At 43.8% G+C, this 23,653-nt stretch overlaps 10 protein-coding genes across 12 annotated transcripts; 3 read left to right on the forward strand and 7 right to left on the reverse strand.

Annotated features, from left to right (window-relative positions):
• Positions 1–1,097: 1,097 nt before the first annotated feature.
• Positions 1,098–1,847, reverse strand: LOC6575016 (keratin-associated protein 6-2). Its single transcript, XM_032728809.2, has one exon. The coding sequence runs from the start codon at positions 1,729–1,731 to the stop codon at positions 1,216–1,218; it is 516 nt and encodes a 171-aa protein (XP_032584700.1). The 5' UTR covers positions 1,732–1,847; the 3' UTR covers positions 1,098–1,215.
• A 478-nt stretch (positions 1,848–2,325) lies between these two features.
• Positions 2,326–3,791, forward strand: LOC6575017 (basic salivary proline-rich protein 1). The gene has a single exon (XM_002001005.4). The coding sequence runs from the start codon at positions 2,394–2,396 to the stop codon at positions 3,648–3,650; it is 1,257 nt and encodes a 418-aa protein (XP_002001041.3). The 5' UTR covers positions 2,326–2,393; the 3' UTR covers positions 3,651–3,791.
• Positions 3,792–4,127: 336 nt separating this feature from the next.
• On the reverse strand, positions 4,128–4,934 carry LOC6575018 (prisilkin-39). The gene has a single exon (XM_002001006.4). The coding sequence runs from the start codon at positions 4,680–4,682 to the stop codon at positions 4,242–4,244; it is 441 nt and encodes a 146-aa protein (XP_002001042.1). The 5' UTR covers positions 4,683–4,934; the 3' UTR covers positions 4,128–4,241.
• A 230-nt stretch (positions 4,935–5,164) lies between these two features.
• Positions 5,165–6,218, forward strand: LOC6575019 (P30 adhesin). Its single transcript, XM_002001007.4, has one exon. It carries the CDS (start codon positions 5,286–5,288, stop codon positions 6,084–6,086), a length of 801 nt encoding a protein of 266 aa, XP_002001043.1. The 5' UTR covers positions 5,165–5,285; the 3' UTR covers positions 6,087–6,218.
• A 1,236-nt stretch (positions 6,219–7,454) lies between these two features.
• On the reverse strand, positions 7,455–9,942 carry LOC6575020 (G2/mitotic-specific cyclin-B3). The gene has a single exon (XM_002001008.4). It carries the CDS (start codon positions 9,610–9,612, stop codon positions 7,885–7,887), a length of 1,728 nt encoding a protein of 575 aa, XP_002001044.1. The 5' UTR covers positions 9,613–9,942; the 3' UTR covers positions 7,455–7,884.
• A 244-nt stretch (positions 9,943–10,186) lies between these two features.
• Positions 10,187–15,058, reverse strand: LOC6575021 (phosphoinositide 3-kinase regulatory subunit 4). Its single transcript, XM_002001009.4, has 9 exons — positions 14,827–15,058; positions 14,560–14,740; positions 14,046–14,506; positions 13,410–13,992; positions 12,217–13,353; positions 11,941–12,154; positions 11,241–11,883; positions 10,565–11,179; positions 10,187–10,492 (listed from the first exon to the last, which is right to left on the reverse strand). Exons 1-9 carry the CDS (start codon positions 14,922–14,924, stop codon positions 10,261–10,263), a joined length of 4,164 nt encoding a protein of 1,387 aa, XP_002001045.1. The 5' UTR covers positions 14,925–15,058; the 3' UTR covers positions 10,187–10,260.
• A 222-nt stretch (positions 15,059–15,280) lies between these two features.
• LOC6575022 lies at positions 15,281–15,759 on the forward strand. The gene has a single exon (XM_002001010.4). The coding sequence runs from the start codon at positions 15,339–15,341 to the stop codon at positions 15,696–15,698; it is 360 nt and encodes a 119-aa protein (XP_002001046.1). The 5' UTR covers positions 15,281–15,338; the 3' UTR covers positions 15,699–15,759.
• Positions 15,694–18,749, reverse strand: LOC6575023. Of its 3 annotated transcripts, none has more exons than XM_032730933.2 (3): positions 16,682–18,749; positions 16,440–16,628; positions 15,694–16,378 (listed from the first exon to the last, which is right to left on the reverse strand). In XM_032730933.2, exons 1-3 carry the CDS (start codon positions 18,627–18,629, stop codon positions 15,804–15,806), a joined length of 2,712 nt encoding a protein of 903 aa, XP_032586824.1. In that variant the 5' UTR covers positions 18,630–18,749; the 3' UTR covers positions 15,694–15,803. The 3 variants fall into 3 exon arrangements, with proteins under 3 accessions (XP_032586824.1, XP_032586827.1, XP_015023279.1); XM_032730936.2 differs by having other exon boundaries at positions 16,266–16,357; positions 16,423–16,628; XM_015167793.3 differs by lacking the exon at positions 15,694–16,378 and having other exon boundaries at positions 16,502–16,624; positions 16,682–18,748.
• An 89-nt stretch (positions 18,750–18,838) lies between these two features.
• On the reverse strand, positions 18,839–21,391 carry LOC6575024 (delta-1-pyrroline-5-carboxylate dehydrogenase, mitochondrial). Its single transcript, XM_002001012.4, has 4 exons — positions 21,114–21,391; positions 20,897–21,021; positions 20,439–20,726; positions 18,839–20,370 (listed from the first exon to the last, which is right to left on the reverse strand). The coding sequence occupies exons 2-4, from the start codon at positions 20,974–20,976 to the stop codon at positions 18,864–18,866; spliced, it is 1,875 nt and encodes a 624-aa protein (XP_002001048.2). The 5' UTR covers positions 20,977–21,021; positions 21,114–21,391; the 3' UTR covers positions 18,839–18,863.
• A 64-nt stretch (positions 21,392–21,455) lies between these two features.
• Positions 21,456–23,433, reverse strand: LOC6575025 (lysosomal acid phosphatase). Its single transcript, XM_002001013.4, has 7 exons — positions 23,066–23,433; positions 22,870–22,965; positions 22,671–22,799; positions 22,483–22,596; positions 22,279–22,416; positions 21,820–22,224; positions 21,456–21,740 (listed from the first exon to the last, which is right to left on the reverse strand). The coding sequence occupies exons 1-7, from the start codon at positions 23,213–23,215 to the stop codon at positions 21,576–21,578; spliced, it is 1,197 nt and encodes a 398-aa protein (XP_002001049.1). The 5' UTR covers positions 23,216–23,433; the 3' UTR covers positions 21,456–21,575.
• Between the last annotated feature and the right edge of the window lie 220 nt (positions 23,434–23,653).

Below are 23,653 nucleotides of genomic sequence, written 5' to 3' on the forward strand. Positions count from 1 at the left end.
AGGTTTCTTATTAAGAACTGCACTTTAGCTGTATCACACTGAAGACTTTTATATGCAAATGCTGTCAGAAGAACCAATGCTTCAGAATTCCTGCTTATCGATCAGGTTTAGCTAAAACAATAACAACATTAGAATTCCTATGAAATAAGATATACAGTTTCCGATGTAAGCTCTAAGCTCAATAAATTAAATGCACGTTAAGAACATCACTCACACTGAGCTCGCTGAAAGTTAGAAACACGTTTTAAATTGTCGTACATTTCGATGTATAGATCTTAGTTTTCAACAATCTCATTCAAACTAAGATGTGAATGATTTAACCCTCTAACGCTCATAAGTGTCTTGAGACACTTATTACCTTTTTTGCACCTGACGGCTAAACAAAAACTTCTATATTTTTTCTGAGTTCATTTTTGAGTTTAGAAGCCTAAATTTACTTTAAAAAAAATTGTTCCAATTATTTTCCTCCAATAGTTAAGAAAACAGCATTAGAGGGTTAACATAGCTTAGCTTAGCATAACTTCGACAGCTTAAAGTGTAGCTAAAAAGTTTCATATGAGCTGCTAATGACGTAGGTGCGACAGTTGTTGGTATTTATCGTAAATGGTTATGAGCAATTATCTAGGCAGAAATGTTTACTATTGCGAGAACAATACGTTTATATTTCCTATCAGGAATTTGGATATAAGTGGACTTGCCTAGAGAAATATGATCAAGTCTTATCTATCTATTCTACGTATGTCTCTAATAGACTCAATCATTAAATAAATTACTTGAGCTATGAGAAATAATGTCAGCGATCAAAATTCCGGTAAAGAGTCTCTCGGAACTGAGATACATACATATATAGCATATAGCTGTAGATAAAACTACGAATTCGACATATAAATGAACTAGATTTGTTTTCTTGAGCGTGATTCGCGTGACAGTTACGTGACACTCCCATCTCTAAGCGACATAGTCGCATTTCAGTCACGTCGCATCGATCAACAACTACCCGCGGCTAGTACTTATGATTTACATACATAGATACAAACAAATACAGACATATATGGATGTATATAGTACATTTAAATACTAATTAAGAAGAGAAGAAATTAAAATTGTCTCACATAGAAGCACGTAACAACTTGTGGTGTACTTAAAGTTTATTATATCATATGTAACTTTCACAGGTTTATTTTTGAGCTTTACACAAATTTCGTATTAAATTAGTCAGCCCCACAAATGTGAGTAAGGAGCGCGCGGTAGATAGCGGCCCGCGCCTAGCCCTAGATACGGGTCTGGCCTTAGGACTCTGGCTATCTGTGAGTAGGTGCGTCCGGTACGTTGCCGATTTTTTGGCCTGTAGGACTGCTGCGCATATCCATAGCCACTGGCATAGCCGTAGCCTTTGCCATAGCCGCTGCCATAGCCACCGCCATAGCCACCGCCGTAGCCACCGCCGTAGCCGCTGCCATAACCGCTGCTATAGCCTGCGCCGTAGCCACCGCCGTAGCCGCTGCTATAGCTGTTGCCATAGCCATTATATCCGCCATATCCTTTATATACACCATATCCACCATATCCTCCATATCCCACGTTCGAATTGTAGCCATAACCACCATTGCCAGAGCTGTAACCACTCTTCAGACCTTTGAGTGCTTTCAGCTTCTTGAAGAGCAAACCGTTGCCCAAGTCCAGGCAATTGCCCAGCAGCAAGGCGAGGAACACTATGATTGGAGCTCGCATATTGTTTGAATTCTCGTTGTGGTTCTGGTTCCGTGCGGATCTTTTGCGTTCTGGCTATAAATCTGGGCAGCGGGCTTCTATTTATACCCTGCGACTAGAGCCTGGACACCGATGACACATTATGCTCTTAATCGTTTTGTTTTTGTGTCTGTCAGCACATAAAGGCACCTGGATCGCTGGAGATCTGCTGCCATAATGCTAATTTCTATCCAAGCAGCAACAATTTAATGCATTACTATGAATTATTTGGACATTAACTGATGGATCAAAACATTTTGCTATGCCGAGCACGTCCGTGATAAACGCACTGCGAGGGAAGCAGCCGCTCAAGCGGATCCATGAGTCGCCGATCATCGGTCAACGGCTGTCCACATCTTGTTTCCTCTCAAGCTCTTGTATACAAATTTTCATGATCGCGTATTATACGCTCCGTTAGAGAGCAAAGCTGTTATGGCTCTCACGCTCTCTCATTGTGTATTGATTAGCACAAGCCGCAAGCACAACAAGCAAAACAAACAAACCGAAGACAGGTTTCGAATTCAAATCTGAGTTGTCTCTCTTATCGCCGAATGCCGAACGTCAAAAGCAAAAACTTTCCCCTCAGTTAGAACTCGCAGCTCTTAGCGCATGGGCGCTGAATTTCGATGCGATCATAAGTAAACATGACGCGAATACGATTTCATTTGCCAACGGCCTTGACAACGTGTTTGCTATGCCTAATCCGAATGGGCGCTGCCCAGTTCGCTGTGGCAACGTCTTCGGCATCAGCTGATGGTGCAACGGCATCCGCTAGCACCATTGCTGCCGCAGCTCCAATACTTCAGCAAGGCTTTGGCTTCGGCGGCAGACAACTAGGAGGCATACCAGATAGAAGACGGCAGCCACCACCATGGGGTGGTGTTGGTGGCGGCGGCTGGAATGGTGGCAATGGCTGGAATGGCGGCGGTGGTTGGAACCGAGGCGGTGGTTGGAATGGCGGCAGCGGCTGGAATAGTAGCGGTGGTTGGAATGGCGGCAGCGGTTGGAATAGCGGAGGTGGTTGGAATACCAGCGGTGGCTGGAATGGTGGTGGAAGGCGTCCACCTCCCGGTTGGGGAAACTGGGCTGGCGGCAGACCACAACCTCCTGGGTGGGGTGGCTGGGGTGCTGGCGGTGGCAGACCACAACCTCCTGGGTGGGGTGGCTGGGGTGCTGGTGGTGGCCAGCGACAACCTCCCGGTTGGACAGACAGAAACCGACAACCACCTGGATGGGGAGATGGAAATGGACCACCACAATCTGGATGGGGAGATGGAAGTAGACAGCCGCCTCCTGGCTGGGAAAATGGAAATGGACAGCCACCACCTGGCTGGGAAAATGGAAATGGACAACCGCCACCTGGCTGGGAAAATGGAAATGGACAGCCACCACCTGGCTGGGAAAATGGAAATGGACAACCGCCACCTGGCTGGGAAAGTGGAAATGGACAGTCACCGCCTGGCTGGGAAAATGGAAATAGACAACCGCCACATGGCTGGGAAAGTGGAAATGGACAGCAACCACCGAATGAGTTCGATCCTTCACGTCCCACCGGGGCCGATGGCAGTCAGCAATTCCAATTGCCTCCAATTGAGATTTCGTCAACTACAACTACAACGACACCCGTGCCGTTCACCCAACCCACCCAGAATACATTGATCATTGGCAAAAATCCACCGCCTCTGATTATATCGCCCACTCCGCCTCCGAGAACCGGAGATACGCTAATCGTGGGCACAAATCGTCCACCCCTACAACCACCTACAACAACAACTCCATCTTCTCGATCGATTGAGCTATCCCGACTGCGCGACATTGTATTTCCCAACGCATTGAATTACATACATAGTCCAAGCCAGGAACTTCAATCTGAACCTATAGATGTGCGCAGACGAAAATGATCTAAGCGATAGGTTAGCCAATCCTCCTCTTATACTCTGTAAAGATATAAATTATACATTTATATTTATAGCAGATTTGCAATTTAATAAGCACAAATAAAGTTGTACATTCGCACGGCTCAGTGCTCTCAGAGATTCATACTCAAGTTCGGCTTTTTATGTCTGGAGGCTATGAGGTCTACAAACAGGTTTTTCAAGCTGCTAAACAGCTACGAATCTACAAGCATATAAGAAAAGGGAAATAAGTATTTAACTTATGTAGAATAGCTTTATTACAATTCATATTCTACTATTCAATATAAATTAAATACATACATATATTGAAATAGTAGACGGTCTGTTTGTGAAGTTGGTTTAGCCTGTTTTCAATATAAATAAGAAAATGTTCTATTGCAGATCTATCCGTTCTCAATGGGCACAAAGTTCTTGCAGTTCAATGTTCTCCCTGATCAGAAGTAGCTTACGAGTTTACTCAAGTTCCGAGATAACAACAAGATATTTATTTACAAATGTTCATCATTCAAATAAATTATATATCAATACTTAAGATTATGAGTTCCTTAAATATGTAATCATAATCGCAAATTAACGCTAATAACCGTGTTGCTTGTAGCCACCCACTCCGTGACCGTGACCATGGCCATGTTCGTGTCTATATGTAGAAGGGGGTACATAGCCTTGCGGTGGATAGTGTGGCTCGGGATAGTAGCCCTTCACTGGTCCATGTGCAGGTCCTGAACCATAATAGCCATACGCAGGAGGAGGCTGGGCATAGGGATTGCCCACATTAACGCCACTGCCGTGAACATAAGCTCCACCGCCGCCATAGTAATAGTCGTAGCCATGATCATAGCCCTCCTGTATGAGTGGGCCAGACGATGGAACTGGCCCATATGGCCTCGGTCTGACATAATGCGGCCTATCATCTAGTACATCAAGCAGCACTTCAGCCATTTTATCGAATGTAGGTTTTGCCTGCGCAGTCAGCAGAGATGCCAAAAGCAGGAAGCAGAATCCAATGTTGAGCTGCATCTTTGATAGTGTTGAGAATCAATATGACGCTTTCCTTTGCCGAGAATCGTGCTTATATAGCTGATAATCAACATATATATGTGTTCATTGAATGAACAGCCTTCAATGGAGCTGATGATCCCTATCGTTAATAGGTCAATCGCATAGCGGGTATCAGGTCTATTCGTTGTCTATTTTGCTCGACGAAGTCAAGGTTTGGCCAACCCAACTATGTTTTTGGCTAAAAATAAAAAGCATGGGGAATTCCGGATAGAGTAAAATCAATATTTCCATAAAACATTCTGTCGTGTGGAAATTGAGACTTGCCTTTTAAATAATTTAATTTAATATTTCATTTGTTAATGAACTTAATGCTTGAAAATACCAGCAAAAAGTAAAAAAAAAAACATACAATTTTTATAAATATGAACCAATCAGAGAATCAATAATTCGGATTTGCAAACATCAGCGAACTTTTGATTATTTACTCCTCAATGAAACACAAATCATCTCAGTCTAGCAGCTGACCCGAATGATAACCCCTACAGCCATAGAATCATTTAATCGCGGTGTAAATAAGCTTGGCATTCGCTAGTAAGGTCCAGTTTCACGAGAAGTTTTGTCATGCGGTGCTGCGTTGCCTTTGTTTGGCTGCTGTTGGCCCTGACCGCTGTCCTGACTCATGCGTCACATTACACGCGGGATGAGAGTAACGAAGATTCCAAGACCGAATTCAACTTGGCCTCCACTTTCAAAGGCGGAATTACCAGCAGTCGTCATCATGAGCGTGCTAAACTTAACTCGCAATTATATCCAGATCTAAGGCAGCAATCAAGTGGGTCAGTTGATATTGATGAGCCGTCTGCTCATGAGAACGGCGGCAGTGGCATCGATCTACGCGCTGGACCGTATGGAACTGCTGTAAGAAATCCACAGCCACAGCCGAATGGCTTTTCAAATTATCCCGCACCAGTTGGACAACCACAGACAGCTGAGATTCCCAGATATGCAGCGAATGGAAATCCGCAAGTGCTGCCTCGTCCTGGAGTCAATCCGTCAGGCGTATATCCAAGTTATGGAAATCAACAACCTGTATACCCTGTACTGCCTGCTTACCCGTATCCAGGACAATACTTACCACAGTATCCATCCTATCCACCTTATCCAAACTATGGACCAAACGTGCCTGTAATAACGCATCCAGGCGCGCCACCCATAAGCTATCAGAATCAGCAAAATTATGCACCACAAGCGGCACCAGGACAACGTGATCGTTGGGATCGCAGCTTCAGAATGAAAACTGAGTACACGGAAGATGGAGTACACAAGGGACCATTCAGCGTTCTGAACAATCACGGCTCGCAGGGCTATGGCAGTGGTTTTGGAGGCGGCTATAATGGCGCATTCAACAGGCCAGGTTACTGAAAAGCTAAACGCTAGAAAGATTATAAGTTATGGTCATAAGTTAGGTGTAAGCTAACCTCACCGTGTCAGGTTTAAGAAGAGCAGCAGCTGCTCGACCGAATCTGTTTTAATAAACTTGATTTTTTGCCCACACCCAACCGAAGTAATACCCCGGTTGCACCTTAAGCAGCGGCAGCAACAGCAGCAACAGGAACACGAAAAATAAGAGGACGACATCAACACGAGGACATCTTAGCCTTTTGTCCTATACGTATGTACATAAGGCACCCTACCTTGCGAACCGGAAAAAAGAAACATGCATTTCAGTTGCCTCACTATTTCTGTTGAGGAAGCACACAATGAGCATTGAACTACCTGGCTGAAGGCAGCCCTGGCAGCCGAAAAAAAATGAAGTACAGGCGCACAATGGCAGGAGGACAGACGACGGAGGACGGACGACAGGCGACCGACAACCGACAACCGACGACCGACAAGGAAAGGTGGTAGAAAACGTCAAGGAGACAGACAGGCGGCTGTTATTGCTGCTGCCTCTGCTGGCTCTGCTGCCTGCCCTTTTTCAGGCTCAACTGCAGCGACATAAATTGGTTATGTATGCAGTGATTTGTTGGACAAAGACGATTACGGCAACGGCAACGGCGACGGGAACGGGAAGAGGCATCGAGGTTGATGTCTTGCGGCGCATGCGCAGCCTGCCAACCAAAACCCAAAATAATTTGGCGCTAAAATGTGCAGACGGGCGCGCCAAAAAACAAAAAAAAATCCAGACCCTGAAATCAAAAACATAGATTATTGATATGTGTTTGTATGTGTGTGTGTGTCAGCTAGACTCACCTGAACGAAAACAATAGAAACTAGAGCTATCCCAAATGGCTGTTCAGCTATAAATGTATACATAAATAGATATATGTATATGTGGATACAGAGAACTAGATTTACTTACCTAGAAGTATTTCTAATTCCCCCACACTGAACATGCAATTTCTTGAATGGACATTAAAATTGTTTATTGGTTTCTCTTGACGCGGCAGCATACCTGCATACATACATGCGTACATACATATATATATAGATAACATGGAATACGAATACATACATAACTAGTTATTTAGAAAATAGAAAGTTCTTTTCGCCATTACAAACTAAAACATTGAGTCGTGAATGGTAACAAAAGAAATCATCATTTTACAACAACTACAACATAACATACATAAATAGAAATGGGCCATCACCTGCATAGGGCATTTGGCATCGGTTAGTTGTTAGTACTACTAGACGTGTAAGGATCCGTATGGTATTAAGTGTTAGCACGTGTAATCCATGTCAGCTTTGGTGTCCACCATCATCAAACGGCGTTGGCGTTGCACTTGCTTAAAGTATGTGTAAAATTTATTAAGGGTTTCTCCAGACTATGAATAGCATACATTTAAATAGATGGGTGACAAAGGTTTGCTGTCCTGCTTAATGGAGGCATATGTAATTTGATATATATGTATATAATAGAGGTGTAAACAATAAACATGAATTGAAACAATCAGCATGCGAAACATAGATTTTATGGAAAAAGTCATACATGTAAGCCAAAAATAAAGCAAACAATAAAAAGTACAAAATAATTCGAAAATAATATGAAATAAAATATAATTATCTTGCTATTACAGTTGATATTTTGACTGGTCGGCATCTCTAAAGGTATCATTGATTGAAGCGTCTTATATATCTAGTGAAGCGTAACATTTGTTGCTCATTATCAATTTGGCTAGTTGGCGTTACAACAGAGCGAGGCCCGCAATTGTGTGGCTCAGGTGGATAAGTTACTGTCGTTCAGATCGAGATTGCTTTGGAATAGCTCGACATTGCTGAGCAGTGGTACCTTGGCCACCTCATGGAATATCTTGTGCGAGTACTTATTCCGTATCGTCTTGATGGTGGCCCGCGGCTTCCTGTGCAATCCAGCATTCAGCACGGGAATCACTTCAGCAAAATCGGCCAGCTGATAGCCCGTGTAGAAGATCAACGTCGATGTCCAGGTTTTGTTGTTCAGGTTGGCGGTGCCGCCATGCATGCGCAGTGCCATGAAGAGAGCGGCCGAGGCCATTTGCGAGTCACTGAAACTGATGGTGGCATAGTCCATTAGCGACAGCTCCAAGATGTAGCGCGCTAGAGTGAGTGTTGGCATTTGCACCTTGGCACAGCGAGCATAGCGACGCAAGAAGCGATAGGAGAGCGGTATGCCGAGATCGTAGTTAATCGTGCGCAGCGTTTCCATTTCCATTTTCACCAGTTCGTCGTGATTGTAGGCTCCATCGCATATATACAGAAAGTCCTCAATTAGCGGCGGCTGGCGCTCATCATATTTGCATGCAATGAAGAAGGCAGCAGCCCCCAGCAGTTGCAGCTTTTCCTTGTTAATCACCACGCGGCACAAATAGAGATCGACAATTTTAACAGCCAAATAGAGAGTTTCGTGGTTCAGCTCGAATGTCTCCTGCACCTCGACCATCCAGTCGACCAGCAGGGTTCTCATCCAGGTTGTCAAATGGATCTGTTTGGGCATATAATCGGTAATGGGAAACTCTGGCTCGCGCGTTTTCAAGTAATTGAAAATATCCCTTGCATAGTTGGACACCTGGAAGGGATCATCCCAATTCTTGCGATCAAAGTCCTCCACATCGTCTGGCACGGGAGTCACTGGCCTCACCACTGCAGCGGATGCTGCCTCCGTAAGCACCGATTGCTCCTGCACCGTTGCTGGCTTTGGCTGTTCAGTCTTTAGTTGTAATTTAGCAGAGAGGCGACGCGCTGCCTCGAAATTGCCGGACAAGCGCATGGAATCGCAACTGGAGATGTCCTCCAGTGCGGACATATAGAGGCTCTCCTCAGTCTTATTAAAGTCATTTGAGATGCGTCGCACCTTTATGGCAGCTGCCGGATGAGGTGCAGCCAATTTGGGAGCAACTGGCGCCTGCGCAGTGACAATTTTCTGTTCTGCAATCACTGTGGTTGGTTTCTTCTGTGCCACTGGCGGCTTACGTGTCCTTTTTAGAGCCAGCGCCTCCTCGAATCTGTCCAGCGCTCTGTGACAGTTCTCCACCGTATCCTCTGACTTGGATGAGGCGCGCGTCATTATTTTGTTGGGCAAAGCAGCAGCAATAGCTGGAGCAGCGGCAGCGGCTATAATATTTGAATTGTCATTTTTCTTTGCATCCAGAAGCGCCTGCAGTTGCTGTGCCGTCGGTTTTTTTGGCAGCTGCTGTTGGGTGTCCTCGTCGCCCGGATGTAGCGTCATGATCTTAACATTGTTGGTCAAATTTCCCAGCGCCGAGCGCTTGATCTTATCATTCTTAATGGGGCTATGGTCGGCCTTGCGCTTACCACGCGTTTGCATATTTTCCACATTTTGATCAATTACACTGTTGGCCTGCCGACGGGTCAAACCCTTTCCTCGTACGGCTGCCATCGGCAGAAGTGCGTTTATGGTCGCCTGGTTGCTTGTAGCAGTTCGAGTAGTACCTTTAATTGGCGCCATTTTGAAATGCTTCTATGTTCTCGCTGGCTCTGTTACTGCCTCTGCTTCTGCGGCTGTTGTTGTTGTTGTTTTTGTCCTGCTACACAGCGACTGCGTGCGCGATGTAATTGCCGAGCGTTTATTATATTCTATTTTAAATTTTGGTACTTTGACTTATTTGCGCGCTCCGTTGCGATGTTTCAAATGATTCGTTGTTTTATTGTGAGCAAAACTTAATATATATTGTTTATTCGTTAGTTGCCTCACAATATCACTTTTCACTTGGAATTATGGCGCTTGGCCGCTCTGTTCATAACGGCGCTTGCAAAGATACAAAAGCGAAAAACAGCGCCAGCTGCAGATGTCACAGAATATGAAGTTGGTTGCAGCGTCTATTTCCAGGGTTGTCATTATGTTTCCGCATATTTACCGTTGCCAGCACGTCAAAGACGTTCGGAATGTAGTTCGGAAGCAGGCAACGATTCCATTATACAACGATCTGGCAGCACTGTCTAAGTCTTACGACCCACAGTAAAACAATGCACCAAAGAATTTGAACTTAACGTATGTAAAGTGGTAATCTAAAATGCGCACATTTATGCAGGCATTGATTATTTATTTAGTTTAATTAGACTAATCACAGATAAAAAGAGTTTAAATAAGCTTCCTCTACTTCCATAGCTTAATAACACCATCTCGCGACGACGACGCTATATATATCTGTCCCTTATCCTTGCACATGAGCAAGTCAGTGATGGCATCGTGATGACTTGCTTTAGGCATATCGGGTCCCGATCTAGGGCTTTCCTCTATTGAAGCGCGCATCTGTTGTGAATCGCCTATACTATTTTTGGGAATGATTTGCTCCTCAATCACCTGACTGCCGTCGATAAGACGGGCGCTGAAAGACGCAAACATACATATAAATAAAATATTAAATTGGTTTTAGGACATGGAGCCAATTTTAACATACCTATAGTTAAAAGACACATTGGCCAAATTGTCATTTGAAGCTGGCACCTTTAAGGCCGAATTCCTTGGTGATCCTATATCCCAGTACCTAATGCGCTGGTCCGAACTACCTGTCAAGATGAACGGTGATCCGTCGACCACTCCGCTCAATATACCGCATGTTGTGGCTGGATCATTTTGAGTGGTATTGGTTAAGACGGGCGCTGGACTCGCCCACAGCACTGTTTGTCGTTGACTGGTCTCAATATTCCAAACCGATACCTCGTTATTGGACTGCGATGCTGAGATTAGATATGATGGCTCTGTCGGATGGCAGGCAACTTTTCTAATCCAAGAATCAGCTGGATGCTTTATCTCAGTTATGGGTAGTCGGAAACGCAGGTCCCAGCAGATATGTTTGCCACCACTGGTGCCCGTTGCCAGCCAGGAGCCAGTTGGGTCTGCACAGATGGTGGTAATAACGCCATGGCGCAACTCATTCTGCAATCGCCAGGCGCTATGCTGCATGCGAGTATCCCAGGCCACAATACCCCCATATAGTGTGGCATAGACGATTACGCTCTGCGCCGACTGATCATATGCATGCATATCCACAACGGGGCCATCGTTGAATTCACTGCAAAGCAAGAGAAAGATGATTAGATGAAATGCGCAACAAAAGATTGGTGAATAGCTACTTCTGATCCAAGGCCTGCTGCAGCGTCATCTTAGTGGAATTTCGGTCAATGCGCATTATAAGCAAACTGCCATCCTTGCCACCCACAGCCAGCGACTGTCCAGCATCGCATGCAGCTAATGCATAAACAGGCGTATGGGCAGAATACACCTGGCGCGACTTGTTAATTCCCTGATTGCCATTTAGCTTGCTGCAGTCCCACAACCTGACAGTACCATCAATACTGCCGCTGGCAAACAACGAGCCATCCGGGCGCAGTGGCGCTAGCTTAATTACCGACTCAGAATGCTCATGTAGATGTGCCACTAGTGTGCCATTTAGGCGCCAATTCGGTGGATACGGAGTGACCAGCTTATCATAGTTGCAACGCTGCGAGAGTGCCAGCACATTGTAGCGTCGCTTGATTTTAAGAGTCAACGACTCTAGGTCCTTGCAACACTCCGACGAACGCTCTAATGAATAGTTACGATCCGGCAAGGTATATTCGCCCAATGAAGTGGCGGCACTCACTGTTGTTGGTGGAACTCCAAGTAGCATGGCGCCGGATGCAGGACTGCCGGAGGAACCACCAGCTATGTGTGGAGTTACACCCACATCTGAAGCCGGTGAAACTACTGCTTGTGCATGCGTATCATGAGAGGTTCCTGAATGAAAACTATGCTTATCAAAAATACTCAAAGTTGATTTCTTTAAATTCTTACGATTATCCAGGGTCAATTTTGTTGCCTTTTCCGCCAGTGGATATTCGTGGCAGGCAACGTGCTTGCGGCTGACCAGGATCCGCCCATTGGCTGAATTACCATCATCGATATCTTGTTGAGCCTTGTGCTTAAGCGCTATTAGAAAAGGTTTCATTGCCAACAATTGCAACTCAATGGTGTCCGTCAATCCCTCCGAGATGAGTCGTCGAAAGAGCTGTAGTGTTTTGGAAATGTGAGTGGTTCAATAGGACCGACCAAAATTACCAAAGCACTTACATTGAGTAGTGTCTGACCCATGTCATCAAATTGCGGTTGGGCTCCAGGACGAGTAATTCCTCGCCACCGTGCACGATCTCCAACAGAACCTACATAGTATTGAATGTCCTCCAAGCGTTGCACTCCATCATAGACCTTTCTGCCCATTTCATCATATTGTGGTTGCGCACCATTTCGTGCATTTTCACGCAAACGCGCGCGATCTTCAAGAGCACCGACAAAGCATTGAACATCCTGGAAGCGCAGCACACTGTCATAAATTTGCCTGGGTATGGGCGGAAATAAACAGTCTAGCAGAATGTGCGGTTTATCCACTTGTATGAGCGGCGCCTTTAAGAACCTTCCAATGGCTGGCATAATCTTGCATTGCACATCAATGGCGCTCAAATTGCGGGCAGTGGTCGCAATCATGCCGCAAATCTCATGGCGAATCCACAAATTGGGATGGCACAAATAGCAGGCGGTTTCCTTAACAATCTCAGTTACGGTAGGCTTTCTTATATGTCCCAATTCGATTAGAATGGTCACCGCACGTATGGCCTTTGCAATGACAAATTCTTCGCGATCTGTAAAGCCTTGCTGTAACAGCGGTACCAGTATATCCGATGCCTGCCAGCCCACATAGCCGGCAACACCGGCAATGTTGTCATAGAATGCGCCGCGCAGATTCTTGTCCTCGTCATTGAGAAACGTCATAATGTGCGAGAGTATCACGTCGTTTGCCTTCTCTTTGCCAAAGAATGCACACAAATCACATATGCCTGACTCCATCAGCGTCTGCTTGACAATGGGTTGGGTGTCCGTCAGCAAACTTAACACCGCCTGGCGAACAATATCGTGTAATGCATTCAACTCCGCCTCGTAGCGGGGCGTGGGCATTTCATTTGGTGCATTTCGCTGTGTTTCCTCCAGAAAATAAACAGCACTTTTGGCCAATGCTGCAATATTGCGGGCAAAGGCCACACGCACGATGACAGCGCTAGATTCGCTGGCCAAGTCTGCGATATAGGGTAGTATGTATTCCGGAAACACATTGGCATCGCTGCGTGGAATGTCCTTCACCATGCTCAGGCATGCAGTCAACGTTTCGATGGCCTGAACTTGCACCTTGGCTGGCGACTTTTGAGCCAGATTCAGCTACAGAGAATATACATACATTAGATTATAAATTTGATAAATAATCAATAACATACAATATAGGGCAATATACGATCCAGTATGGTTTCCGATGTGGTATACTTGGATAACTTTTGGAGCAACTGTAATGCAGCGATTTTCGTGTTGGACTGTTTGAGACCCCTGATGCAAGAGGTAACCACTGTTATGATTAGTATAAGACCATCTTGCTCTGGCGGCAGCCGCTCACACTTCACCGGGTCTTTCTTTTCTATATTTTCTTTGTCTTCCTCACTGGGCGTCAAATCCTGTGCATTTGTCAGCACCTTAATGCAATGTCCGATGTCCTTGTGCAAACACTGTATCTTATCATCCGGAGACATAATTGGAGTCGATGAGAACATTTGCAAATATGACTGCAGAAATGAGTAAAAGTATTCCGGAAACAGTTTACCGCGCTCCTGATCTAAATAATCCTCTGCGCTCTTTCGATTTAATGAGTTAATGTCAATCATGGATGCCAGTAAACTACGCAGTCGCTCATTTTCAATGCCAGCCAAATGTTTCTCAACAAGATCTCGTTCGCCCTGCCTATAGGCGAGCAATTGTGATAACTCAAATGGGGCAGTGCCCTCTGTCCAAAGCTCTAGCAAGGCACAGCTGCAAATAGAAATACATATATTACGTTTCATCGAAAATAATGACTTACTAACCCAGCAGAAAATATATCCATTGCGGGCTGCAAAGTGTTGCCTGTATATGATGTGGGAACAGGTATTATAGAATCCGAATGTATAACGGACATATTTGCATTATATGGATCATCTTCAGAAGACAAAGTCTTGACAAAGCGCTCTGGAGCTATATAACAAGTGCGACGTCTACTCGTATCAAAAAAATAAGTATAGTCTGCTGGATTGTCTTCTGGTAAATATGTTGGCTTGAATGAAGCAAAGTCTGACAACAGAATCCAATTCCAAGAGGTAATCAATATATTCTCAAGCTTTATATCGCCATGGCAGATTTTCTGTTTGTGACACTGGTTCAGGGCGCATAATATTTGGAATGATATCCATTTCTTTTCCAGCACAGTGAGAAAAGGTCGCGTGGAAACGCGGTCGTATAGACTATGCTTAACGTACTGCCGCATTATGTAGGCTGCTTTGTCAATGAGCTGGTATGAAAACTGATTAGCGTCTGGATTAAACGATGCTATCAAGGACTTACCTCCACTCGCTGGAACGGCAAACAGTTAACAGCATTGGCAAGAGTTTTTTTGATGCTCTCCAAGCGCTCTTTGTGATCCTCCAAAGGTAATGTTGGATCATGTTTGACAAATACCTTGACCACTATCAATCCCTCTTCAGTTTTAGCTTTGGCCACTTTAAAAAATCGTGTACTTCCCATGCTGTGGATGGATAAGACGTCATATGTATATGCACATACATATATACTTATGCATAATAAATAACCAGCTGTTAAATATATACTTACTTCAAGTCGAAAATGATTTCATTGCCAAACTGGCCTGAAAAATAGTGTTCCACTGCATAGATCTGCGATGGTGCAATGCCAACCAATTGATTACCCATTTTGCTTGCATTTGCACTTTATTTCTTGGCGAAACAGATCTATTATTTATATTTGTTTGTTTTTAATTAAGCAAATGCAACTCCCACTTCTTCTAGTTGGACTCTTTTCATTCAGGGTTGCCAAAATTCGCTATTTCTAGTGCTTGCCAATGACATTTAAACAGCTGTGTTGCGGTCGATAGTCAATATTCTTATCGATTATTAGAAATAATCGCGCTAATCAAAATTTTGAAAACACTCAAGAAAAGAAGTGCAGCCGTTAGCAAAAACGAAATCGGTCACTCAAAGTGCAAAGCCCCAACAACACAAAAAGTCGCAAATTCAGCAATATCGCCTCTGCTTGACAGCTATATAAACTAAAGTGTCTGTACCTTAAGTCACTAGTTGAATTGCGCCTTTTATTAATTTTACATAATGCGTGTCTCGTGCATCGTACTGCTTGCCTGTTCATTGGCACTAGCTCAGGCCGGCACCTGGCGCCAATCCCAGGATTATATTTCGAGTGATGAACTCAGACCCAGCTGGACTCATAGGCATTCCGAAATGTGGCCCTGTGATGTGGCTGATTATCCCGAAGCCTATTTGCTCATCCACAAAGTTGAGAAGCGTTTGCAACGCATGAATGACGAGCAGTTGAAAAACAGAATTGTGGACTATGTCGTGGGCGAATTGAGGGACTGCAAAACAGGAAATGAGATGGACGAGCACTGTGTAAAACGTTCCATTGGCTATGCCATGTCATTCATCAATCGTCACAAACACCAGCAGCTATAATGTTAATAAACTAAACGATTTATATATCAAAATAAATTATTACACAATAATGAAAACAAAATATTAGTGCTAACGGTATACAATTATTGGGAATGTTATGATTCTCTATGGCTTTTTCGATTTCCTATATAAATGTTCTTTTAATCGTTCCTTTCGAGCATCGTCTAACGTATAGCGACGCAAGACATCTCGTCTTTCAAATATCGACATTGTTATATCCTGACAATCTCGTGATGGGTGACAGAAAGTCCAACTTCCGAATATAGTGTCAATGCAGCCACATCTCCGACAAAAACCCACAAAGGTACCTATCAAGTTGGTGTACACATTCTGGCAGGTGACCAGCATGGGCCCTCCTAAGGTGCTGATCGAACGACCCGTGAATATCCACTCCGCAAGATTTTCCAGCATTTCGTGTTGGCGTGGTGGAACCGTCTCCTGGATAGTTATATTAAGTGGTCTATTCAAGGCTGTTGACGATGACTTGAAGCGATCCTTAATCTCCGCCGCAGTCACTTTCACGCACTGCCGCCAAAGTCGATTCGTGTCAGAGCGACGAACTTTGGGCTGCATGCAGGTGGGCTTGAGGTCGGCCACAACGATTTTATTATCGTCTCTTATGTTGATACGTATGCCCAACAAAGCCGACTCCCAGGAGCCTGTTAATTCACAAGGAGCACCTGATACGAATAAAATTTAAAACAACTTTTTGTTCATTTCAAACCTTAGCACTTTGCTAACCGTCAGATGGCTCTGCAAAGCAGCAAGGTAGCTTCTCTGTTGCTTCCTGATTAGAGCTGGCATCTTGCATGCTCTGTAGTCGACTCAGAATCTTTTCCAACACGAATGCCATATTCCCACCCGCCTGTCCCTGTTGGTTATTAAGGTTTGGGGCCATCATTGGAACTTGGCCCCCGTTGGTCTGGCTTGCTTTTTAAAAAACTTTGTAAGACAAGCACATGATAAATCATCCAACTACTTACCTAGGGGCGACTGTCCTGGATACATGCCAGTTGCAATTGGTTGTCCACTGCCCATACCACTGGATGATGCAATGCGCTGAGCCATCTCCACAGGCGATACATTTAACTGCTTTGCCATATTCTCAATGAGTTTGCCGCCAGTCTCTTGTGGTTGCCCAAATTTTTGAACGAGCACCTCCGGAAATGCCAAATTGGCAGACATGCCATCGTAGCGGCCGTTAAGGCCACGCTTCTGGGTTTTTCTTTCAATTTCCGGACGATGCTTGGTCTGCAAGACTCTGATTATATGGTGAAGCTTGTTTTTGTTCTTGGTAAATGAAGGTGAATGTGTCAAATTATTTCTCAATGGGATCGATTCCTGACTATTTTTACCACAGACTACAGGTTGGTTACATTCACCCTTGGGTACCGTCAATATGTGCTGCTTAGCTGGATTGCCTTTCTGTGCACTGCCGGGCCTCATCAGGGGCACATCGTTCCAGACCATCTGTCTGTGTTTGGAGTTAGATAAGTAATATGGCTTCAAGCCACCGTTCATCTCGCTCTCCTTGCTCGGCTGTTGTCCATTTGTCTGTGACTCCGGCACCTTCATATATACAATGGTCTTACCTGCTTGCCCATCTGTAAACACTTCAGCCAATTTGTCGCTCTTGGTGCTGTCACAATAGCAGGGTATTAACCCGTTGGAGATTGTAACCGTATCACCGTCGATGGCCAAATTGGTGGGCCTTGTGGCCTCACAGTAACATGGCATTTGCTCTTTAGTCACTGTCTGCCCGTCACTATCGACGGCTATTATTACGGACTTTGTTGCATCGCAGTGGCATTGGGTCAACGTGTTGGCGTTTACGGCTGCGTTACTTTGGGCGCGTAGTCTTTGTTCTTCGCTTAAGGCCTTGTGGGAATTCTTGTGTGCCTGCAATATATCATTCAGCTTTTTCTTATACTCTTCATAGAGACCGCCAGTTTTTACATCGGGGGCCACTTTGGGAACTAGGCGTTTGACCACATTCGAGGACTGATCGCTAATTATTTTGTTTTTCCCTCTTTGGCTAGATGGCGCTAAATAGTCGTTGACATTTAATTTGATCGAGCCTACAAGACTTTCCGTTTCTGGGTTCATTTCGTCATTTATGGCTTTAACAATTTCATCAACCGGATTTGATTGTTTGAGAGTCTCGACAACGTCGGCAAGCGCGTCTAATGCACTTAAGCGAACATTTGTAGCCGAAAGTGCGTTCTTATTGCCAAGTAAGGTATACCCCTTTGTCTCTGGTGTTGGTCTTTTCCACACATTCACATATTTTTGATAGACTCTATTTAATTTGGCTAACCGATTCTCCATTTCATCAATATTAGCTTGTTGAATTTCGGCCGCATATGTCTTCTTAGCTTTTGCCTCTTTGGTCTTCGAAGGCTCATCCATTTTGAGTATAACCATGCCGTGAGCTGCTGGAAGATTCTCTATCGACTTCTCCTTACCACTTTTTTCGTCCTCCACATCCTTGATTTTTTCGACCCGCGCGTATTTAGCCTCTTCTGTGTTGGTGTAATCAATAGAACTTAAGCCCTTTTCCTTTGCCCTTAGGTCTTTAATTAAATTAGACGCTTTCTCTGTATTATTCACTGCCGAAGTTCTTTTAAGAGGTATTATGGTTTTACTAATAGAACTCTCGTCGTCCTCCTCTGCTACAGCTATTCGTTTGCCTATCTGACCCACCTCTATTTTGGCATTGCCGCCGCCGCCGACACCATCCTGCAATAGCACCCTGTATGCGGTGTAGAGGCGGGGTATATCCACTTTGTAGTTTCGTTTCCATTTGGTCGCAGCGTTGGGGGTGCTCAGAAGTGCTTTGCTATCGGCGGCTGAGTTTGGAATCGAAAGAAGCAGCAATAAGTATATAGTTGTTATTCGAACTTCGTGCTGCCGATCATGCCAACCAGACATTTCATTTTGTGTCTTGAATTTAAGTTGAGCATCTGATAAGCAACAATAGTAAATTTCAAATTTTATAAATCGAATGAGACATTTAGCTCACAACAAGATGATTTTAGTAGTATTGTATATAGAATATAAACAGAGAGAACTAGGAACTAGTCGCCATAGGTAATCTCTACCTGACCAATTGCTTGTAGATTTAATAAAACAATGAAAAGTATATTACAATATCAAACTAATAATTTATTCCGGATTTTTGAGATGATAATCATCAGAGTCAGAATTATCATAGTCAACGTCAGTCGTTTCTTTATGTATATTTAATATATTGTCGCTGATCTCCATATATGGATAGTAGACGTTGACATGTGGAACGAATGACTCCTTTATGACCTGCGGCGATGTCCAGCGTAGTAAATATTGTGGACTACCCAACTTCTCATTGCTGCCTGTTAACTGACCAGCTCCAAATGGTTGCTGACCCACCATTAGACCCGTGCACTTGTCATTTATGTTAAGATTGCCCACATTGGACTTGAATATCTCGCATGCCTTCCGGATAAACTGATTATCTTGAGCAAAGATCGACGCTGTTAGAGCGTGATTCACTTCAGTAATTTTATCCATTATCCTATATAAGTTCTCATCTTGATAGACATAGACACATAGAATTGGCCCTAACAGTTCCTCTTTGCACAGAAAGTCATCAAGATTTTCAACAAGCACAATGGTGGGATCCACATAGTAGCCACGGCCCTTGGAGCAAGTTCCGCCAATTAACATTTTACATTCAGAATTGTTATGTATGTACTTCAGATATGTGAAAAGCCGATGATAGGCCTTCCTATCAATGAGCGCCGAGTAAAAACAGTCACAGTAGGTTGCATCGCTAACAAACAGCCGTTTGGTAATCTTCAGCAGTGGTTTCTCGATTTTCGTCTTCCACAACGACTCGGGCACGTACAGCATAGAGCAGGAGGAACACTTTTGGCCAGCATATTCGAACGCTGCTCGCACGGTACAGGCTACAGCAACTTCTGGATTTGCCGACGGGTGCACAAAGTGGAAGTTCTTACCACCACAATCGCCAACTAATCGGGGATAGTTCTTATAAGTATCAATACGCTGTCCAACCATCTTCCAAAGCAACTTCAACACCGCAGAAGTACCGGTAAAGTGAATGCCTGCCAAGTCAGGGTTACAAGTGATGGCCGTGGAAAATACCGTTGGCTCAGCTGGGACGAAGTTAACAACTCCCTCAGGTACGCCTGCCTCCCGCATAGCCTGGAACACATACCAATTTGACAATACAGCGGAATCTGAAGGCTTCCAGAGCACAGCATTGCCCATTAAGGCCGGTGTATATGCCAAGTTGCCAGCTATGCTGGTATAATTGAATGGACTAATGGCGGCTACAAATCCGGAAAGCCCCCGCAACACCATATGGTTGCGACACGACTCTGGTTGGCCGTTAACTGGTTCGTAATTGGCTAGGTCACGTAGGAAAATAGGGTTTATGCGCATGAAGTCCACCAGTTCAACGAGATCCATTTCCGCCTGGCACAGAGTCTTCCCCTGGCCAAGCATCGTTGCTGCCACAATCTTAAAACGATATTTCGTAGCAATTAAATTAGCAGCTTTCTCCCAAATGGCCATACGCTCCCTTAACGTTGTTTTATCCCATTTTTGCTGTGCTTGAGTAGCCGAACTAATAGCCCGGTCTATTAATTCTCTATTTGCGTGGGAGTAACTAAAGGTTTTGGAATAAAGTGATTACAATACGTAGTTATTTGGATTTATGTTATTCTGGAATCATACCGTGCAATAAAATGTTCTATATTGTAAGGTATTATTTGAGCAAGCTCACATTTCTTAAAAATTTCCTTGCCGTTTATTACGATTGGGACCGGCTCTATTTTATTAAGAATTGTCTTAAGTTCAGCCTTCACCTGATTGCGTTCATCAGATCCCGCCTTGTATTGTAACATACGTTCATTTTGTATTGGTAACATATTAAAATGCTCAGTTATGATATTTTCTACTGGACATTTGCGGAAACTTGAAATTGAAAAATACCGAGCATACGCGGACAAATTGAACGATAATCTGAAAATGTTATCGCATATTTAATGGTGGTGGAAAACGCATATACTTATTGCTGAAGCTATCGATAGATCGACTGTACGCCAGCACAGTAAAATTAAATCAAACAGCTGTTTGCATGTTGTTTGTTTTTATGCAACAAAGTGATGCGTTTGTTTAATAATGCAACTTACGCGAGTTTTGTTGAAGCCTCGAGCCTCTGAAGTGCTGAGCGCTTATTTAAAGCAATGCCATGAGCCATTTTGGACATCATATTTTGTTAAAGTGAGCACAGTACGAGCGAACGTCTATAGATATTCTATAATACCATGAATAAAGTTTAAGGATGTTCAAAACGATCAGCGCGGAATGTCACACTTCAATTGGACACTCGATACGGGCACAAATTACCATATATTACGCACAGGCTGTTATCCGTACATGAAGTACCACTGCAGCAAACGTGAGGTAGCAGATCTCTCGATGGAGGATAAATTCTTTCGCTTCCTTAAAGTTATTAACTTGGGTGAGTGCCCTCAGGAAAAATAATCTGTATTTATTTCAATCCGTATTTGTCACAGGCCTTCCTATGCTGTTCTATGGACTTGCAGCCATTCGTTTAATAAGCCATACAGAAATGGTTCGAGTCAACGATGCGGAAGAGGTACCTATTTATTTTCTTTACGCCGAAGATAAAGGGTCTAGATTTTGAATTTAACTAAAAAGTGTCGGAATTAAAAATTTTGTTCGTAGTACTTTTTTCTGAATATATACTAATGTTTATTGTTCAACAATAACATACAAACCTGACTACATTTTGAAATATGTTTAACAATGGTAAAACGAAAAAAAAAAATCAATCAGACGAATAACTTAATTCTTGCAGTCAAATGTGGGATTCTCGCAGGTATCATCGTAATTATCTAGCAGAAGTGGTTCCAACGAAGCTGCGAATTGACTCAACGAACATGGTGGATCACAATTTGGTATGCTGAGCTCCTTGGGGAATTTGTCTTCACTATTAAAATAGTATACCAGCTGTGTGTAGATAAATATAAAATAAAATATATTAGAATATAGTTAATTAAACTAGCAATAGAAGTAAACCTTGATATACCTTTACTTCGAAATCTCCGTCTGCGAAAGATTTGCTGTGATGCAGCTCAAAAACCAATGCCGAGGCATACTCTGGGAGCTTAGCCGTCTGATCCAAAATTCCCATAGAGTTCATAACATTCACCAGGGTAACATCGTGGCCTGCATACAAAAATATCTTACGATCCGGATTCAAATTCTTTTTGCGTTTGTTCTGCATTTTCTTAAGTATTTCTGTGAGAAAGGCACCGCCCTTAATACGTTTCATAAGATGTGTTTCGGTAAACAGAGCATAGCTCCGTTCAGCCAACGATCGCATTTCCTCCGGGTATATGTTCTCAGTCCAATCAGGCAGAGTAAGGCTGACTTCCTCTTCTGTTTTTAATGTGGTATACAACATTTCCACGTCAAGCACATTGGAAATGTTCTGCAAAGTGCACAAAATGAATTGCTATAGGAAACCTTCGATGTGAGTAATTACCTTGCCCGTGTTCTTTGTGAGTAGCTTATATAGCTCCTTGTTTTCCTCGTTTAACTTTTCAAGATCTGGTGGCGGGTTTTTGTATAGCTTCTGTAGTATGCTCTCATATTTAGCGCAGGGCTTTTTCTGTGCCAACAACTATAAATAGAAGAAAACAAAAAATTAAATAAAGATTTGAATTGGATATTTAGAGTTAAAACTTACAATGTCATCGTTACGTGCTAGGGTGTTTACGGCCACCGGCTGCCAGGGTATGGGCAGCACATTGTTATTATCCAGCGGCGGCATCAGGCCGGCCAACACGCTTTGAGCGCTCATCTAAAAGATAACTACCAACTGATAAGACACACAGTTCTCTTATCATCAGATAATTTTGTTTGACTTTGACGCACCACACAGCGTTCCGCGGCGGAGCTTAGAACATGCACTTGCTGCTGTGTGTAAATGCTGTTCGATGGCAATAGCCGATAGTAGCGCATGCGCAGATTTTGTCCCAATTTGTATGACTGCAAGCTGCCCTTCTGCAAAGACAGAAAATGCACTTAAAGGCTTTCAGCAATATTGAATTTTACTTGCGTGATTATATCTTACCTGTGTGAGTGCACCAAGGCCTTCCTGCCAGTCGTGCGCTGCATGTGGATCATTGGGATAGAAACCGCTCGGATTCTTGGCACCATGGCGGAACAGCTGTAGAAATCAAACAAACGATGCACATACATACATAGATATGCAAATGACATAGTTGAAATGCGCATTCTAATTGGATGGATGTTTGGCTAATGCTCACAATTGATATCATGCGTAGCTTTTTCAAGCCCTGCTCGTCGTTGCTGTCGCCGAAAACGAAATAAGCCATCATTACAATGCATAAAGCGCTGCCCAGTATTATCACTGATATTTTGGTGCCACGTCGTGATTTGCAGTCGAAAGGCGACATTTTCTATTAATTCCCTTATAGTTTCTTGATTTCTGCTGCAGTTTATTAATATATGTATATAGGTGTTTGCACTACAACACTTTTATTTTTTCACAACCTAAAAATAGTATTTGTTTATTTGCTGTATAAACTGTTATTGCTGTAACCACATATGAGCCGATATTCCCCATGCGCACATCCAACAACTACGAAGACTGCGCGCCAACTGAGCAAGCAGCGATAGACAGCTTGGCCACCACGAACACAGACACAAATCCGCTGAGCGCAAGAGAGCATTGTAACTGAACGTGCAAGGAGAGCGAGAGTGTACAAATACTCCCACACTCACATTCAAGAGCATCAAACAATAATCGCAATTCAGTAAGCATAGGCGCAAGAGAGCTTGGGAGACACTGGGTGTGCAAGCGAGAGAGACTATTGTCATACATGTGCTAATAT

The sequence above is a fragment of the Drosophila mojavensis genome, unplaced genomic scaffold (assembly GCF_018153725.1).
Source record: "Drosophila mojavensis isolate 15081-1352.22 unplaced genomic scaffold, ASM1815372v1 contig_231, whole genome shotgun sequence".
Taxonomy (NCBI): domain Eukaryota; kingdom Metazoa; phylum Arthropoda; class Insecta; order Diptera; family Drosophilidae; genus Drosophila; species Drosophila mojavensis.